This window comes from Uloborus diversus, chromosome 4 (assembly GCF_026930045.1).
Source record: "Uloborus diversus isolate 005 chromosome 4, Udiv.v.3.1, whole genome shotgun sequence".
NCBI classification, from domain to species: Eukaryota; Metazoa; Arthropoda; class Arachnida; order Araneae; family Uloboridae; genus Uloborus; species Uloborus diversus.
In genome coordinates, this window is record NC_072734.1 from 149,308,137 (window position 1) to 149,328,895 (window position 20,759).

The 20,759-nt window shown below is 31.3% G+C and overlaps 1 protein-coding gene across 1 annotated transcript in view; it reads right to left on the bottom strand.

The window, feature by feature from the left end:
• Positions 1 to 20,759, bottom strand: part of LOC129220914 (hemicentin-2-like) — a 210,181-nt gene that overhangs the window by 131,535 nt on the left and 57,887 nt on the right. Inside the window, exons 2-3 of the mRNA XM_054855349.1 lie at positions 3,689 to 3,834; positions 280 to 460 (exon numbers count right to left, since the gene is read on the bottom strand). Of these exons, the coding sequence (XP_054711324.1) occupies positions 280 to 460; positions 3,689 to 3,796 (289 nt within the window). The 5' untranslated portion in view covers positions 3,797 to 3,834. The remainder of the gene's footprint in view (positions 1 to 279; positions 461 to 3,688; positions 3,835 to 20,759) is intronic.

Here is a 20,759-nt window from a genome sequence, read left to right on the forward strand (position 1 = left end):
TTGTTTTGTCTTACTTTACTGTTCAGCACAAAGGTATTTATTTATCTCACTCAAGTAGTGCACTACAGGTGGTCAACTTACACAGGTTTCACTGTCTCTCAATTATGTATTTCAACAGACGCACAAAGATTTATATTTTTAATATCAATTTTCAATCTTTAAAAACAACTTTGCTTCGGAAAATTGCCCCTTACGAGCATTATTTGCCAAATATGTAGCATCAGTAATGTTTATGTATAACATTTTGTTGAAAAATTTCTAAAAACAGTTTGAGCTCACCATGCAGGTCAATTTCCACCCAAGACACTAAAGGCTCGTCAATGGCTTCATTATCCACATGGCATTCAATTTTAGCCCCTAAGTCTTCTCGATCTAAAGTGACTTTCACGTTTGACGTCACACTTGATGCGCCATTTTTTTCAACTTTCACGTGATCATCTGACTCGAGCTCCTCGGTGTCCTACGAAAAGAAAACTAAAAATCATGTAAAAAATGGGAGTATTTAAACAAAAACTTAATAATCGACACATTTTAATCGGGGTTGAATAAATCAAAAGTACAATGAATTTCACATTGAATGGAAGAAACGGAGAGAAACTGTAATTACTTGTTTTAACAAATCAACATGACTGGTGACACTACAAATGTCCAAATAGTTTTTTTTCTGCCCCACTCGTGACAGATTATACCTTGTTAATTATTTGAAAAGTTCAATTGTCTGTTACTTCAGGCAGCTATTTTGCTTCATTTTCCCTGAGACTAACAAGAGTAGGTCCTAGATAAATTGAAGCAAAAACGTTTCGTCTTCAAAAAAAAAAAAAAAAAAAAGAAAAAGAAAAAAAAAAGCCTTCCCTCTCCCATAAAAAATCACAAGGGGTTGGCAATTTCATGTTGTTTGAAGTAGTACGTCGATTCTAGTGATGCGGTAAACAGTTGACGAAAACTGCTTCCCAACCGTTTTAGACTGTGACCATGCATTGGCTCGAGCAAGATGACTTTGCGCGTCAATAAACGATGCGGTTTTATCGTATTCCAAATCACAGAGAAACACTTCAACCCTGTAGCGTTCTTCCTAAACGAACGGTGCCATTTTTAATACGAATGCACCTACTTGTAATTTCACAACAAGGAGAGTTTTCGTTCTTGTTGCGTACCAACATGATTGTAGCTTCAAAAGAATTCCGTTTTGGCTAAAAAATCAATTGCAAAAATAGAGCTTTTTTTGTTGTCATATTCAATTTGAAACTCCCTGTAATTTTGTTGAAAAGAAGTTCGTTAATAACTAAGCATATCTTTTTGAAAAATTTGGAGCTTACATTTTTGTAGTCAAACAATTAAATTTACCACTCTTTTACTGTAAGCATTTTACCGCTCATTCCTTTCAGTTCTATATAAAGGCAAAACATAATATGTACTCATTTTGTCACCATGAGTATTGCTTTAATATTGATTTTAAAAGTTTGCATCCTCAAAGATAATAAACAGTTTTTTTTTCTGCAAAAAAATCGTCTTTACCTAACAACATTAAACTAGCGTAAAATTTTACTCTTACATTAAAACTTTGTCTCTAATTTTACCGGTTTTACCTTAACCTACTCAGATGGAGGATTGAATGGCTAAACTAGTACACGAGAATTATCCGCTTTCTTTAATATCAGGATGCCATATAGCACCCCGGCAACAATGAGAGCTCAAATTTTGAAATAACATACTTCTCTTCGTTTTAAAGAGGTATATTCTTTTGTACGAAAAAATGTCAAAAAAGTTGGTTCACATAACCGGTGACGTATAAACGATATAGTTGATAATAAACATCATAAAAATTTAGTAATTTTAAGGAAATATGGTCAATATCTTTTTGTCTCCTATTAATTTGGACCGATAAAGCCAACCGGTATTCATAAAATTCTCATTCTCTTCAATTTCAGTATCACAGAAAAAATCAGTTTAAAGTAGTATTTCGTAAAACTTTACGAAATACTATTTACGATTTTCTCCGACTCTTTTTTTTTTTACATTCACTTCTGATGCCTGGATGCGAGATCACGTGTACTTGTGGTTTAATAAGTTTTTACTCCATTGTATAGTTGGTGCAATTTTCTTTGAAATTTTGCGATTTTTTTAATGCGATCTATTTCTGACCATAGTAATTATTGCACTGACCATAATATAATTGAATAATCGAAACTGATAAAAAAAACAGCAATAATGGAAATGTACGCACTTAAAAATAATACATGTGTTCAATTTAAGAATTGTGTTTATAACATATATTTTAAATGAAACATGTACTGTCCATTTCTCGAATTCCTTATTTTGTAACTCTCAATGATGCATTTTACTGTGTAGCAAAATGTATCTGCCACGTAAAGAAAATGCAGAAAACTGCTAGTTGAGGCAGTTTCATTGTAGATTTAAAATAATGTTTTTACAGCGATTATTAATTTATTGTTTTTCTCCACACAGCATGTTGTTATTGATTTTAAAAACTTACGTTGTGAAGCTAAACTTTGAAGTTTAGCCACGTGTCCATACTTGTTACCGATTCATAAATGGTAGCAATCAAACAGTTATGCATGTTATTTAATTTGAGCGTAAATAATGAAGATTTTTTTATATTATCATTGGTTCAATGACTGCAATTAAAGTTTATTTATCATTAAATCTTAAAGCATTTTACAAAGAAGGCATGTAGTAAATCCTTTCCAGAACAGTACGACAAATATTGCCTTTCTTGCGATAATTTTGAAACTAGCATTGAAAAAGACGTTTAAGAAGTATGCATATTCCCCCTCCCCCTACTCTTAACTTTCCCCTTTTGCCTGTTTTCATGCCGCATCACGTTCAGCGGGAATACTAACTTATTACAGGAATCACCACTATCGTACTGAGATAATTATGTCAGCGATTCCATAAAAACTAAACCACTGATTTATAAAAATGAAAATTGAAAAAAATATTTATTAGTATAATAAAAATACCCGGTTGATTTTACCCCAAAGACTGTTTCCATATTTTAGAGACCTGATTCTCGGCAAAGTTTATACATATCAATTAGAAACAATTCGACTTTGTTCCCATCGACGGACGAACAATGACGGACTTAATATCTAGCGGCCTTTTAGATCTAATAGGATTTTCTAGTGCTTGAAGCTAATTTTACTTTTGTTCAACTGCATCGAAAGCCTAAATATTGGAATAATTTATGCAATCCAAATCATACAGAAGTATATCATATACATCAAATTGCAATTGAGTATCTTATTGCGCCGGTTATAGTATCAAATAAAACCAAGAAATCAAAGTAAAAATTACAATAAATTTTAAAACGTAAAAAAAAGTATAAGTGCAATATTTTAACTTCATCAGCGTCATATAGTTCAATATAATGAACAAAGAATTTTGACATAATAGCTGTCAGCCAGTTCAATAAAAAAATAAATAAATAAATAAGAACAGTTTGACTCTTACTGATAAAAGATATTAGTCCTGTCTCTGTATTGAGTTAAATCACTGTAATCAAACATCGTTTCCAATGTTTAACGAAAAAGTGGTTTAACTTTTGAACGCTAGTTTTATACCATTGCAGATGACTATGTTTTAATCTCCATGAATTTAACTTCGCGCATTCGTTGCGGAACAAAACGTCATAGATTATACTAAAAACATCAAAATGTATATATTTTACTTTAAACCAAGAGACTTGCGGAGTTGGTTTTCCACCAAAGGTTTCGCATTCCAATGTAAGAGCTGTTCCTTCATAAAAAGGGCCAACAATGGAACCGTTAGGAGCCATTTTTCCATCTTTCTCGATTGAAGGAGCACTTGGCTGGGCTAAAAAAATACAAAACAGTACGTTAGAACAAAAATCAAGTAATATTAATTGATACAATAAAGTACATCTAAGCTTTTAAGTTTGCTTTAAATTAATAATATGTTTAATTAATAATTCAAAATTGATGCATTTAATAAAAAGTTTAAAATTTGACATGTTTTTAAAAACTGAAGCAAGTACCTTATTACTGTCTTACAGTTATCAAGTCATATGTAGATCTACATCTCAAGACCATAGAATTATGGAGTACACATTACACATTAGAAAATTTGATGTGCAGTAGGCAATATGAAAGAAACAACATGTATTGTAAGTTAAATTAGTACTTCATTTTAATAATCGTAACGCCCAAGTCTGACGGAAGAGTGAGACTTTAGAGTTAAGAGGTTACGTTACAACATTTTATAGTTATTGAAATCATGAATTTGTCATTTTAAAATGTCATTACCTCTGAAAAACACCTTATTACTTCACATTGCACCACACTTTTGTTTATTCGCTACTTATTTTATTACTTAAAACAAAAAGGGATAACGTACGCAATCCTGAAAAAATATTTTAAAATGAATTGGGACTCTTAAGTTATTTAAGTAATAACTTAAAAACCTTGTGCACATGAGAATTAGAATTTATCGCCAAGTAGTGCTTTTAACAGTTTTGAACTGAAATAAAGTGTTTCTCTCTTCATAAAAGCTTTACAAAAAAAGAAAGTAAAACGTTAAAGAAAACATATTTCATTCCACAGCATTTTCATTGCATTCCATTCCTTTAAGAGTTCTAGAGAATCACATTCATAGGATTTTTCTGATATCCCCCTTCTTTTATTATTTCGAAATTGCTGTCGTTGATAATCCGCCTTTAGTTGGATCAATTTCGAGAAACCTTTTGATGTTTTTTCTCAACCTTTTTCCAATACCATTACTGCAATTGGAACTCTATCCCGCAATATTACCAACATCAACTGAAATACAAGTACGGCTTTTTCATTTCACTGGAAACATGGTTCAAATAAAACAACAAAGCAAGGATATCATCGAAGTAAGAAAGCGTATTTCTAATTTCTAAATCTATTGTTTCTTATTTTTACTTCTTTAAGAATGTTCTTTTTTATTTTCCTCTACATTTAAAAAAAATTGCCTTAGTGCAGTTTTTTTTTTTTTTTTTTGTATTTTTAATTATGTCACATGCAATTCTTCATAAGTTACGTGTATTCTATCTCAAAGTCATATCAAAAAAACAGCAGAAAGTACTTTTTCTAAAACACAACAAAAAGTTAAAAACAATTTAAAGATTCTATTTTGAAACGCTTCCATAAATGTTCAAAATTTCATAGGTGCATTAAAATATCCAATTCAGAAATAACATTAAAACCAAGTAGCAAAAGTTAACCATAATAGTGTTAAATAGTGCTCTTTTTTGTAACACTTTTATGTTGACCTCGTAGATATTTTTCTGAAAGGCAATATTGTACAGCTATTTACATCGTTTTTTTATTATAATTTTTGCAGCAGGTCGCTAATGTGTTTTCATTATTCTTTCCAAGTCATAATAATTTATTCCAATTTCTAAAAAGGGTTTAAATACTCAATGTGTTGCAATTCTAGAGCTTGAATATTAACTCTAGATCACTTCCTTGCGATGATTTAAGAAACTATTAAAATAGTCAAAAAATTATGTTTTTCTTTGAGCTAAAATATAGGCTTTAGACAACTTGTTGTGCAATGTAATTTCAGAAGAATAGGAAAGAAAAACCTACATTTACACGATGCAAGTTCTCTTTCATTTATTAAGCTTAAAAATGGGTTACATCTTACGGGACTTGTTGTTGTTTTTTTATTTTTATGTTTTTAAACCTTTTTCCTCTGTCTTCGGTCATAGATTGCAGTGCCTCTAGAATTGATTGTAATCGCGAATATTCATGATTAATTTTGTTTTAAAATTAATCATGAAAATTTGACAACACAAAAGAGGCCAAATCTCAAATCCCTGAAAAAAATACAAAATTTAAAGCCTGAAGATGCATCAGAAACTTAAACTACATTTTAAGTGAAATATGCTATTCAATTTTTTTTTCATTGTCACAAAGTTTGAAAATAGTTGTAAAATTTTCTTTGATTGAAGAACTGTAAAATAAAAAAATGATTTCTTCGACAGAATACATTTTTTAATTAATTTGCATAGTAAAAAAAATATGATTCACATGTTTCGCATTATATTTCATGAATATAGTGTAAGTAATACAAAGTAATAAAAATGATTATCACACAATGGTGTGTTTGTGAATCAAAAGGAATCAAAAGTTTAATAATGAAAGACGAAAAAGGGAAAACCAATACTTGTTTAAACATCATATTTTTACATGAATTTTAACAATATTATTTTTAAATTACCACGAACGTTTCGTGTTTTTTAAATTCATCCTTTCTGATTAATTTTTTAATTAAAAAAATTCTAAACTTTTTAATTCCATAAAATGCATGTTAACAGTATGTATACATTTTAAAAATAAACTAGTTTTACATCGTGCTCCTTTTTTTTTAATTGTCAATATTGTTTTGCTTTCCGTTATTAAAGAAAGTAATTATATGCATGGATATAAACACATTACTCACATTTCTGTAAAGAGCATACTATATTTCTTTCTGTTTTTATAATTAAATTATAGTTACTAATAACTTAATTAAAATTTAACACCAATTACTTTTTAACTAAATTCCCATTACCCTTCCTTCCTCTTTTTTCAAAGAAAAAAGAAACAAGCGTTAAAAATATATATGACATGGTTCTAAGTCTTATTGTGTATTTATGGTTTTGCTGAATGTCGTGAATGATAAAGATCAGTAAGAAAAGTCAAGGCTTTCCAAAGTTAGTGCCCTGCCACCCTAGGGTGCCTTTTAAAAAAAAGAGGGGTGCAGCAACGTGTCAATGGTATGACATACTAATTGTTAATAAAACAAACGGGTGGAATAAAAACTCACCTGGATGAACATATCTGACTTTAATAAAAATAATAAAAAATAAGTTTGATATTGTTTCTCTGTATTAAGAGCCTTATTTTAATAACAACATACATGGATCTAATTTTCTGATTTCTTCCAAAAAACTTTACAATTGCAAATACAAATCTATCTCAACATCATACAATCATAAGCACAATAAATGACTAGGGGTAACGTGAAAAAACTCTAACTCTAATTTGGAAACCTCAGCGCTAACTGGTACACACACAACTGACCTTTTAAAAATTTTAATTTCAGCAAAAAAATGCTTAGTTTTCAATTTTCTCAAACATGTGTTACATATTTTAATTTTAAGTTACTCAAAAAAAAATCCTAAAAGTTGCTTAATTTCTTACTCACAGTATAAAAATGATGGCATAAAAACACGAAAGAGAAGTAGTTATCAGAAACATCCAATGAATAACCATGGAACGAAAGTGTTGCATCGGAATAGGACAAAGGCAAATCATCATAACATGAAAGAGGAAAAGCAGCCAGGGATACAAATGAAAAGGAAGCTAATGATGGCTGCAGGAACCAGAAGTATTCGATAAATAAAAGTTACCCCTCTATCCATGTCCTGAAATGTGCAAAGTGGTCCATTAACTCATTAGGTTGTGGCCTCGTGGTGGTATAATGGGGAAAGTCGAGCGTAACTCGATTAGATCTTCTTGAAAAGATTGCCTTGGGAATGATTGTAGGCAAACAAATGGGGAAAAAAGTAATTCTTTTGTTTCTGAAACTTGCACTTCCCAATAAGTTCCGTTAAAACGTTTTTCGCCGAAGAAACATTTTTTTTTTAGCAAAACATTCTTAAATATCGAAATCATGGTCCATTAACAAAGATTTTTTAAGTTTTAATTTATGACGAAAAAAAGATGCATTTTGACTGTTTTTTTTTTTCCAAAACATCTGCAGAATAAACCCTTTTACATCTGTGGTAGTTTGTGTGTAAAATCTGTAAGGGTGCGTGAGGCAAAGCGACGCGTGTTAACTTTTTTTAACTTTTGAGGAAAACGCTTGCTAAGTTCAAACCGTAGATATTCTGTATTGACGTTTTTCTAAATCATCCTGTGTATCAGCACTATCCAAGCACTATTTCTATCTTTTCTTAAACATCAAATGTAACTTTCTATTACTATTTGAGTATATTTGGGGCAAACCTGACCTGCAACCAAGGTCACGCACATCCTAACTTTAGCATTACAATGATGCCAGGTAATGTTTGCTTTAATTATAATTCTCTTTTTTTTGAAATTTTAGCACTTACACTACTTTGTTTATCTGGGCTTTAAAAGTCAGTTTAACTACATGGATAGAAAATAATCCCAAAATGTCTTTATTATGTTAAGAAAGCGTGTCCTCTCCCTGTAATTTTGTTTGAACCGAAATATTTCAAATAAAAGCTTATCTAAATATTGAATAATTCACGCATACAATTAAGGACCGTCACAAAGCTTATAACAAAGACCTTGGAAAGCAGATTAGAGCCACATTTTAACATGCACCACTTTCTGTATCAGTGCTACTAAAGCTAAAAGTATTAAACTGATTTTTAAAATAGTTTTGTAGCAATTTTGTAATAAAATATTAAATGTGATGTGCTCACATCAGCTATTTAGCCCTAATCTATAAACCAATGTTTAAAAAACGGGTTACAACATCCATATAGGCACCAATTCAGTGCTTAAATGCAATAAATATAATTATATACTAGTCAAAACTATTTAGTTCTGCTTTTGTTCTTTCTCCTAAATGATAGTACTATTTAAACTGATTTTTCAGAATCCAAAAGTTGGTGTAGATTTTTACGTATACATATAAAATAATTTTGCTTTAAAAAAACAACAAAAATATTTTTTTTAAGTGTGCTCCTCCGCTAAGAATCATTTTCGACCGAAATATTTAAAAATCATTGCTATTACAGTCGTTCAACAGAACGAAAGTTGCGCATTAGTTTTTAGTTAATATTTGTGTGTGCAAACCAGCATTTGTTTTGGAATAAGTAGTGTGCTATACTTCCTATACATGCAAACATTTATATGCATAAATTTATTATTCATACGCATTAACATGTATATGCATAAATGTTTTACAGTAAAAATATTTTTAGTAGGAGTTATTAATACCCCTTTAATTTACGTTTCCTATTTCACTAACAGTGTAGCCTAAATCTTTAGAATTAACTATAAAATATTTGAGAAACACTAAGTAAATGGAGTATTCTATGTAATTTTACTCGAAATAAATCACACTAAAACCTGCCATGTGTCTTTCATTTAATATTTTCAGTACGTGTCAGAAGTAGATATTGTAAGAGTATGTATCAATTAAATTCATATTGGAATATCATCTTGCTCAGTAAAAACATCTTTAAAAAATCATATTTTTCAGTATTTAACTGTGATCTCTATGCTGTAACAAATAACTGAAAACAAAAGACCTTAAAAAATGCATAAACAAAAAAATCCCAAGACAATCAAAACAATTATTTAATAGAACGTTTACGTCGAAGAGTGCTAAATCCCATTATAAAATAATGTACCTTCATATAAGCACCTGTAAAGGTGCGAAGAAAGCCATTATTTCATTAAGTTGCACTCTAGTGACAAAATAATGTGAAACATTCGGATCTAACAAGATTAGTCCAGTTTGGAACTACTGTCTTGGGAAAAATTGGGATCACTGAAACGCATTAATCTGTTTTCCCGATTTGCTGCTATGTAAACAATGACAGTGTGTATATATAGTACATTTAAAATGACGTGTAATACTTTTTTAATAATTACGTTCCATTGTTCTCAAAATGATTTTATTGATATGCTGTTTTACTTTATTTTTTTCTACAAACTTACTTTTTATATCATGTTTGTATGAAATAAATATCCTATTATGTAGGACTTCAATTTTCCAAAATGGCATTTTGCCAGTAAATAATTAACTGAATAAATTTTAAATTTATGTGTATGGGCTAAATCTGGGTTAAAAATATACTGCTACGTAGCGAAACAAAAAGTGCGATTAAGCATGCATGCAGTGTTTTCTTAATCATATGTAAAAAAAAACGTTTTTCTATTGCAATGGAACGGAGAGATGCTTTATTTAGACATTTTTTTTGTACTGAAGAAGTGGTATCTTTGGCGAAAACAAACCGTGTATTGTACAGTTTCTTGTTACTTAGTTTAGTTCAGTGAGTTTCTTTTTATTCTAAGTTTACAAAAAAAAAGAAAAAGTACCTATTTAATATACGAATACCAAACGTTATGAGGCCAAAAAAAATTGTAATACAGAAAACTAAACATTTTCGTATATGAGTTTCATTTAATTTTAGAAATTGAACTTTTGTTGTAAAAACTCACGCTAAATTGAAGCATAAAAGTCCAAAGGAGCATGTTTTCGTTTTTTTTTTTTTTTAATTTTAATTCTTTACTTTCAAATCACGTTTTAAAATTTAAGCCTCATATGATTCTTCGTTTTTTCCCACGTAAACGTTTAATAAGATATCTTATATATATATAACTAAAAAATCTCAATCGTTATACATAATGTTGTTGACTTTTTTTGAAGCGCTAGCATTCGAAAATTGTAGCATTTTTTCTACGCAACTTCTAACGAAATAATTTGGCGCTAAGTAAAAGCAAAATACGAAAGCTGATGTATTTTTTAACAAAAACCAAGAATTAAACCTTCGCTGGCTTCAAACTAATCAATTGTTATTTTTACTGCGACACGTAATAAGAAATAATTAAGAAAAAATTTTAAACTAAAAAAAGTATTAGAAAAAGTTAACTAAAGAGGGAAAACCAAAGATATAAATACATAAATCTGACCAACCAGCGAATTTGAGAGAAAGCGAATATAGTTTAATTTATTAAAAACTGCACAAAATACAAAAACCGATTGTAAACATTCTGCCCCCCCCCCCCGAAAAAAAGAAAACCTTTATTCCAGCTTAAGACTTCATTTCTTCGTGATTGCGCGTAAATAGTGAAAAATCTTTAAAAAAAATAAATAAAATTTAAAAAAATAATAATAAAAAAATAAATGTAAAAAAAAGGTAGAATCATCTAAAATTATTTTTCATAACAATTTATGAATAACGGGTAATCAAATAAAAAAATGTTTAACAAAAACTTTTTGACTAATTGAAATTTAAAAAAAAGTAATATTAAATTGAATTTTGACATCTGGAATTTAAATTATGTTTTTCGCAATGACAAGTGTATGTGTATGTAGGAGTTTGTTTGTGTCTGTGTGCAGGCATGAGTGTGTGGGCATGTGTGTGTATGTGTGGGTGTTTGTGTGCAGGCATGAGTGTGTGTGTGTATGTATGCGTGTGTGTGTAGGATACGGTCGCAACCTGGATACTGTTTTCTCTGGAGGAGCAGCGTCGGGAGGGGCCGGTCGACGGTGGTACTGCAGAGGGCGGCGGAGGGAAAATAAAATCATAGTAACATAAAAACCGTCAACTGAGAACAATAAGCAATGTGATTGCTCAAAACAACAACAACTGCAAAATTTTATCATTACTATAAAAAAATAGCCAAAAATATTCTTTGGCTACGAAAAAAAGTACCAAAACTTCACAAATAAAAAACTTTCATGACGACTGTTAAAAGAAAATCAACATCTCCTAGTATAGAGCAAAATATTTTCCAGCCATTTTTAAATACGATGCTCAAAAAAATAACAATCATAAAAGCTATTTCTGAAAATTCAGTTCTTTGCTTAAATGAATAGTATCACCAGTGTTTTAACAATCAAACATAATTCCATTTTCAGAAGATTATAATAATTTTTAAAAACTAAAACTTGTTAGATACATAATACTAAAATCGGTTTTATTGTTCGATTTAGTTATTTAAAAAAATGTGAAAGCTTTTACAATTTGGCTTCAGTATTTTTCAGAGTTTAAATGAAAGTTTATGACACGTTTCAGTAAAATAAGCATGTCCAACCGATTGAAAAAACTTTTGTTTATTTTCGTTTCTTTGTTTCTTTTTCTTTTTTTTTTTTTTTTTTTTGTTTTTTTTGTTTCTTTTCGAAGTTTAATTGCAAAAATTTTAATTGAGCTAAAAATCAGTAAAATTTCAAAAATGATCTAAAGCAAATACAAAGAAAGTTTGCTTTCAAGGTGTTTTCATCACTGTAATTATTATTATTATTATTATTTAAGATGTCAAATGATATACTTACTTAATTTAATAAAGAAGCAGAAACATTCAGTTATTAGTTGAAATATACGTATTTCGGTTTGATGAAAAAAAAAAGGTAGCAATTAGTTTTTAACGTATACTGGTTTACATTGGAGGTAAGCTTCAACATTTTATATAAAATGAGCTTAAAACAATCTTCTGCGTCAAAATTTAGCTTTTTAACAAGCTCAAGCAACATGTTCGCATACTTAATGAAATGAAAATCATTTGTAATTTTTGATTACATTATTTCTGAAAAGAAAAATTTCAAATTTTTCATTGTTTTTTTTTTACTCATACTTTTAATCAAACAAGGTTAGCTAGACGCGAACAATTGGTTATTTATTAAGAGCCCAAATAATTTTGCACAAATTTTCATAGCTAAAGGATAATAAAAGAAAATGTTTCAGTTATTTAATTTGGTCTTGGAAGACGCTCTGAAATATTCTTTAACAATATCCCAATATCAGCACCAGGAAGACAGAAGGCACCCAAGAGCTACGTGCCATTCTTTTTGTTCGGAATCATTTCCATTCCCGCGCCAAGCCCTCGGGGAAATCACGCTCCAATGCCTAACCCCAACCCTGGACACATTCCCCAAGATTCATTCCCCAAACATGGAATCCCATTTTTGGGTAATTGGGAGACTAGAAGATGCTGAAACCGAAGACCACAACTTGCACTAATCATTCCCATCCGATGCTACAAAACGGCAGCGGAAACTTAATTTGCAAGGCTAAATTCCTGCCGGATTACGAGAGAAAGAAAGGGGCAAATCTTTGAGGATTTCGTTCCGTTTCGGGAAGGTTTAAAAGGTGGGGGCAGTGGAAAGTACAACAAGCATCGGATCTTTTGACGAAGCCATTTTACCATTTTGATCGATGGGAGAACTTCGATTGCAATCTTTTAATTTCCCCGCGCAAAGAAAAATTCATTTTAAAGTGATTTAATGCTTTATCTTTGAAGGAGTAAATTAGATAAGCTAAAAATGATTGATAATTAAATAAAGAAATTTAAAAATTTCACTAAATTTGAAGGAAAAAAAAAGATTGTTGATAGAAAAAACGTTTATATTAATTATTGACCATCTACAATTCTTAAATCCATTAAGTAGCAAAATTCGTTGTATCTTTTAAACTCCTTAACAAACCTCCCTTGTGATGTAAAAGGAGTATTTGCATAAACGAGTATAGTTATGTAAAAAAAAAATACTAGAGATACCCGCACGGCATTGCCCGTAGTAGAAACTTAAAAAGGCATTTGATACGCCTGTATATTTACAGATAACGTAACTTACTATGCGTTAAGTATTTCATTTTTTCAACATATCTTCATATTTTTTACAGGTTTGAAAACTTAACATGTAGCTTAAAAGAAACCAGCAGATGCCTAATACATATTTTACGAGATGAAGGAAGTTTTCCTTCCTTACTGGAGATGCAAAATAAGACATGTTTCAAATTTCAACTGTATAGAAAGAAAGTTGTGATATCAATATTTTAACAATTTACTGAGCATAATTCCAAAAAAGCAAAGAAAATAACAGCATACTCTTTTTTTTAACAGTTAAAGTATTTCAGTTTAAATCAGAAAAGGAAAGGATTTTAAGTTAAAAGAAAAGGATTGATCGCCAAAGTATCTTTAGTTTTTAAATTAGTTTTTAAATATTTAAAAAGAAAATAAAAGTAACGAAACAATCAAAGTATGCATCGTATGCAGAAAATTGCAAGCTTTCAGTGACTTAAAACTTAAAAATGTAAATGAAATATTTCTCCCCTTTTTTTTTCAAATTTATGTAAAAAATAGGCTTTAAAAAATTGCAAAATCGCTTCGAGGTGCACACCTTAATGCTACAGACTAATTATGTACCAAATTTCATGAAAATCTTCCAAGCGATTTAGGTGTTATGAAAGTCCTAGATATCCAGATATCTAGACAAACTTTGAGCTTTATTATTAGTAAAGCTAAAGAAGTATGATATGCAAATTTGTTCTCTTCCTTTTTGACGTGACAGTCAAGCAGAATAGACAGTGTCAAATGTTTACGTAAGAGTGCTGCTATTTAGTAATTGAAAGTGGGGCAAAGTTTAACAGCAAGGAAAATTGGACTATGGAAATACTAACCCTATTTTTAGCACAACCTTTTTAGTAATATTTTAACTACAGACGGGGACAAAATAATATGAACACCTGTGAAATAAGGAAAAATCTTTATTAATAGGGGGTTGGACCACCCTTTGATTGAAGAACAGATTAAATGCGACGGGGGATAGATGCATAAAGGTCATGGACAACATTTAAAGGAATATTAAGTCATTCCTCCTGCAGAATGGTCTCTAATTCCGAAAGTCCGAATGGAGGTGGAAATCGGGAACGAAGTTTAGACTCTAAATATCCCCATAAATGTTCAATAATATTTAAGTCCGGAGACTGAGGGGGCCGGCCGAGATGTTCAACTTTACTGTCATGCTCTTCGAACCATTCTTGGACACATCTGGCAGTGTGTATGGGGGCGTTGTCGTCTTGAAAGAGCGGTCGCTCTCCAGGGAACACTGTCTGGACAAACGGATTGACATGATCCTCTAGAATACTCAGATAGTGATTAGATTTGACACGCCCATGCAGAATAACAAGTGGCCCAAGACCAAGCCAAGATATCGCACCCCATACCATAATTTAGCCACATCCATGCTTCACAGTCGGCAAGAGGCATTCAGGATTAAAGACTTCTGAGGGCGTTCGCCAGACATAAACGCGCCAGGTAGTCTGAAATAGGGTAAATGATGATTCATCTTACCTTATTATTACCTGTTGCCACATCTGTGGGGACCAAACTTAGAGGTCTCTGCACCATTGGCGTCGCTTGAAAGCATTAGTTGCTGTCACCACGGGTTTTCGAATTGCCACTCTGCCATAAATGTTCGCAGCATGAAGTTCCCTTTTGACAGTTTTTGTTGAAAAGGGGTCCTGGAGATGGCTGTTCATTTCAGATGTTATTTCGGATAAGGATTGCTTGCGCTTTCGGGCTGCTATGCGCTTAAAGCTCTTCTATCCCTATCAGCAAGCTTTGAATTTCGGCCACTGTGGTGCTTTGAAGACGTCGTCTTACCTTCTTTCGTGTATGCTGTCATAACCTCTGACACCGTACCTCTTGCACACCCCAAAAGCTTTGCTGTTTCCGTAACCGATGCTAAACTTAAATGCGCCCCAATAATCGTTCCTCTTTGGAACTCTGTAAGGTTTGACATCTCAACTTATTACAGATATTTAGAATCAAGCACGCAACATTTGTGACTACTGTTGAGAAACTAATAGGTTCCTCTTCACGCTCACCAGGTGGCAGACTTCTGTTGCAGGTGGCGTGACTGTACTATAGGTGTGAAATACGGCATACTTTTTCATAGGTGTTCATATTATTTTGTCCCCCATCTGTATGTAGTAACATATGCAGGCTACTCCAGTCAAAAAAAAGTTATTTCTGAAGATCAAGGTATGTGATAATGTAAGAACAATTTTTAAAAAAATAATAATATTGTAATATTTTGTTACATTTCAAAAATTATTTTTATTGTTATAAATTGATAATTTTCTTCCATTGAAATTTTAAATATTAGTTGAGACACACTAACATTCAGTGCAGTACTTATTTAGTTTGTATTAAACTCTTTTTTTTTTTGTTTTAAATGTTTGGTCTAATAAATGAAATGCGTACGCTTCAAAGTGAATGACGCAAAATGGCGTAGTTCATTTTTTCTTACATATTCCATTATTTATTAAAACACTTAAGTATTCATTCACTAAATAAATACTTAAGTGTTTTATTCATTTGCATTCCTTCATTCACATATTTTTTTATTCATGCACTTTTTGATGCACTCTTTTACTTATTCTTATATACTAATCAATTAGTTTACTTATTTATTCGCTTATTGTTTCAATGTATGTTTATTTTTTCATTCATTCTTTTAATTACATATTCATTCGGCATTAAATATTTTTGATGATCAGATTTCAATAAAAAATATTTTATTTTCAACTTTGCCCCATGGAAAAAAATTATAAGTAAAATTTCCCCCTACTTTTTTGAAACAACAAATTTACTGTCAAAAAGGTAAAACAACGTTTCAATGTAAGTTTTCTTAAATACATTGTTATTTCTTATGTACTGTAATTGTCAAAGAGAATTTCCAATCTGCTCATTTTAAAAAAGATAAATTATCCTTAACTATTTCAATTTGCCCCACATTCCCTTACATGGATCAATTTACTACATGCACGGCCCCAAGATCAGTAGTTAGTGTTCATGTCTGCCTGAATATTAAATATTTTTTAAGATTAAAATACAATAAACGAGCGTACAATTTTAGCTCTATATCAGTCTTTATAATATTAGTACAAATCTGTTTTTCTCATTTAATGCCAATAATAACTGAATTTAGTTTTATTGCAATATAATATTCAATTGTTCAAACTTTACATCATTCAAGGAGGATATCAATATCAGTTTAGCAATACAGAGAACATTGTATTTGCTGTCGAAAGAGAATCTATATCTTACATCATTTAATAAAGCGACGAAGTAGCGAGACACAAAAATATAATAACCCTCATACCGGTTTTGCAAATACGAAATTATGAAACACGGAGTTGCGCGGGATCGTGTCTTCCAGAAAATTATTAATCTGCCCAAGAGAATCTTCGTATTGGAGAACACTTTTCCGCTTAAGTTTCATTATGGCAGCAGAACTCTCGGCTTATTATTGTTATTAATGTCGTTAGGAAGAGCGCTTCGAAAATGGAAATGTCGATTTGACGTTGGACAACATTGTTACGAAGGAGGAGAGTTGTTAATATGAAAACGCCGTATATCTTCCGATCGTATTAAGGAAATAAAGAACTACAGCCGCTGAAGCTGAATTGGAACCTGATATTTTCCTAAACGCTTTATAATACGCACGAATTTTTAAATGATTTTTTCCAATACCACTAATGAAATGTTTTTTTATATTTTTTTAAGCTTTAAATAAAGTTAAATAGTTCTTTTTTTAAAAATTATAAGATTTGTTTAAATTTCGTTGTTGTTAAATATGTTAATTTAAAACTTCCTACTATACTTTTTTAGAACAATTCTTAAAGAAGATCGTTAAAATTGACCACAAAAAGGGTAACACTGGGGGTAGGGGGGAGGATTTAGCTACATAGTTTCATTTATACAAATAATCAGCTTAGTTTTTTTTTTTTTTTTAATTGCATTAGCTGATAAAGAGCTTTTCTATACTATTAAAATATATATCTGCTTGCGCGTGTGTCTGTGTCCAAAACGTAGAGTAGACTAGGCTGCGTTTAAGCAGTACCCTTTTTCCAAAACGAGTTATAACTGAAGAGCCAAAAATCATACCAGATTGATGCTGCTCCCCAGCAAATATTCTTTTTTCGTTTTGAGCATCAGTCGAGCTTCGGTTTAGCATGCGGATAGAAAAACTTGTTTTCTACCAAGTCGAGTATATTTTATGTTGAACGTTTTGAAGCTCATTGTGAATAAATAATACTTTGCTAAAAACAAATAAATATATAAAAAGTAGCAGAATTTTATCTTTTTTGAGAATTTTATTTGTATGGACAGAAATGTTATTAAATTTTGTTGCACGTTAAAAATAAATCCATACTTGCCGACGGGGCACGTTTACGCATTTTCCTCAGGGCACATAAACGCACGTTCCTACTGTGTCTTACTACTCTGGCTTACTTCTGAACGCACCCCGGTAGCATTTTTTGCTCTGAACTATCTCAAACCTTTAGTATTTTCAAGTTATTTAGTTTTGAAAATCACCTTTTATTTTTAATTGAGTAATATATTCGTATCTAATAACTCACAATCATATAACGTTGTCTTCATGCCTTTTCACCTTTAACTTTATACACTATTTATGCACTTTCTTTATTTTAAAGATGGTAAGACATTACATTCAAAACACTGACAGAACTACATTAGATTTCAAAATAATGAAAAGGCCTATCGATATGATAATCCAAGTATTTCTCTCAGTAGGCCTTTCGCATCGTCTTATGCGGACTACCACAACTGAAACCATTTTATAAAGTAGGACCAAAGCTTAAGAACCAGGAAAGGGGGAAAAAGAGAATGCTCACAATCCTGGATGATACTCTGATTAAAGAAGCCCTCAGGCAAGAGCAGTTAGAAGCTAGAATGAAAAAAAAAACAAAATGCGCAGTAAAAAACAAAAAGGAAAAATTACTTAAAAATTTACAAGTTTCAATTGAAAACGAAACAGAAGACATCAATGAAAAAAGTATGAAACCAAATCCTACGACAGGGAGAAAGTTAGTACAATCTGTAAAAATAAAATTAATGAAAGCTTCTGTTTACAAAGTAGAAAATTATGCTTGCATCTATTGTTTGAAAGCACACAACCAATCGAAAAAAAGACAGGTCAGAGTTCAGTGTCATAGATGTCAAAACGCAGTCCATTGACAAGTATGCGAAAGGAAAAACATTATTTTTGTTTGTAAAATCTATCAAAAATGACTTAGCAATAAGTCCGGTGATTTTAGTTTAGCCTATAAAATGTTCTTTAATTAATTATTTGTGATTTTCTCATTTTAAAAGTGTTTTAAGAGAAATAAAACGTTTACATTTAGTTAAATATATATATTACTTACTCCTTGGTATCATTTTTAATATGAGTAAACGTACCCCACTCGATGCGCAAACTTGCCTCGTGTTCGGGGCAAGTTTACGCAACCAACTTGTACTCAAAAAACAGTTTTTTGACTGTTAAAAACACACGCTGAGCAGCAACTGAATATACAAATTTGGACTTCATTAATTGCTTCAGAAAACCACAATGTCTAAACTTTCCTAGGTTCAAACATAAAAATCCGAAAATTCATTGAAAAAATCCTTGTAAACGTGCCCCGGTCTGCCCTAATCTCCTCCAAACTGTTAACTTCTACAAGTTAATGCTAGTACCATTAATTACAATACATCAAAGGGAAGCCATTTTTTTCTGCCTCAAACGTCTAAACCTTTAGGATCCGCACTTAGGTGGCCGGAATACAGGGGTAAAAGCGTTAAAATCTTCGAGTATCACCCGCCAACGGTGGCACGGAGCCATGCGCTCTTAAATTGGACCCAACACAGGAAATGTCAAAAAAAATGCCTACGTAAACTCTATAGTTTTTTTTTTTTTTTTTTTTTTTTTTTTACAGGACTCACAAGTGTACTGTTTGCAATGGAACTCCTTTGTAACAGTATTGATGTACTTAATCATGTCGTCAACTTCATCCTTGGGACAAATATTTCAATGTCAATCATTATTTGTTACTTGCTGCAACTTTTGATGCGACATTTTATATTCTATGTCCTACTGCAGAAAAATCACTCATATGAAGCATGTTTATTTACATGCCGAATTTCTATCCCTGAAAAAAAATGATTCACGACGTTGGCAATGCTTGCAGCTTACCTATTAGAATATTATAATTGCCCAACATGCCTCTTTTTTGGTACTGAACTATGAATCTCATTGGATGCTCCGACATAAGAGTATCATATGTTCGATCAAACTCTTATACACTAATATTAAGCTATGTAGGCTAGTTAATATTTGCAACATACAGAATATATCAGTTAATATTATCACCTAACATAATATTTGACTTTTAAAGTCGCATTCACCTACTTTATACATTTAAGTTGCATCTAAACTGTTTTCCTTTTCATATGCCTTCGACACATCAAAGAATATCATTACATTTCCCCATTTCCCATATTCATCGTAAAGTTAAAACTATCCACACTATCAAGTCTATGAGGTATTTGTAGGATAGCCAATATCACGTTCCTACAACCACATAAGGCTATTTCCGTCATTTCTCCCTCCCAGTAACATTGTTTTCACTTTTTGATATCTTCGAAAATCAAGAATAATCAAAATCAGTAAAGTTGAAATGAAATAATCGCTCAGCAAGTTTGCCAAAAAAAAAATTAACAATGCAAAAATTAAAGCTCATATCCCCTATCTCCCTTAAAAAAAAGAGTTTTAATTCATTGCAATTTCTAAGAAATATGCTTGACAAAAATCCTAAATATGATGCATTTGAGATTTATAAGTAGCATTTTCCAACGCATAAAACTAAAAAGCGTTGCTTTCACTTCATATTCTTAAGTTGGAATACCTGTTTAATAAAGGAAAAAAAGTAACAGTGTAAAACTATATTTGCTTTTTTTTACTTAAACCTTGTTAACAAGGCTCATTAATTCACATGTAAATACATTATTTCAATGACTATTAAATTTTGTTTATGATAGCACATTAAGACTTACTTCAGTTTAGAAGTCTTTGCATTATTCACTTAGATAGACCTACCCGAAATAATGTTTTACTAGAGTTAAATACAAATCACGTTTTATACACAAGCTACGCAATTCTAAGACGAATGAAACTCCATCTCCATAGCCTGCACAACTAAAGCTTTGTTGTTCGAATAAACTATCCTTCACTGAAATTATTGAGCAATCACGATTGCTTATTGTTTTCACTTGACTGTTTTGAAGTCCTTTGATTTAATTTTCCCACCGCCACCCTCTGCAGCATCACCGTCGGCCGGGTCCTCACGATGCTGCTCCTATAGCGAAAGCCGTCTCCAGGTCGCATCCATGTCCTACACACACGCGCATACATACACAACTATACACGCACACTCACAC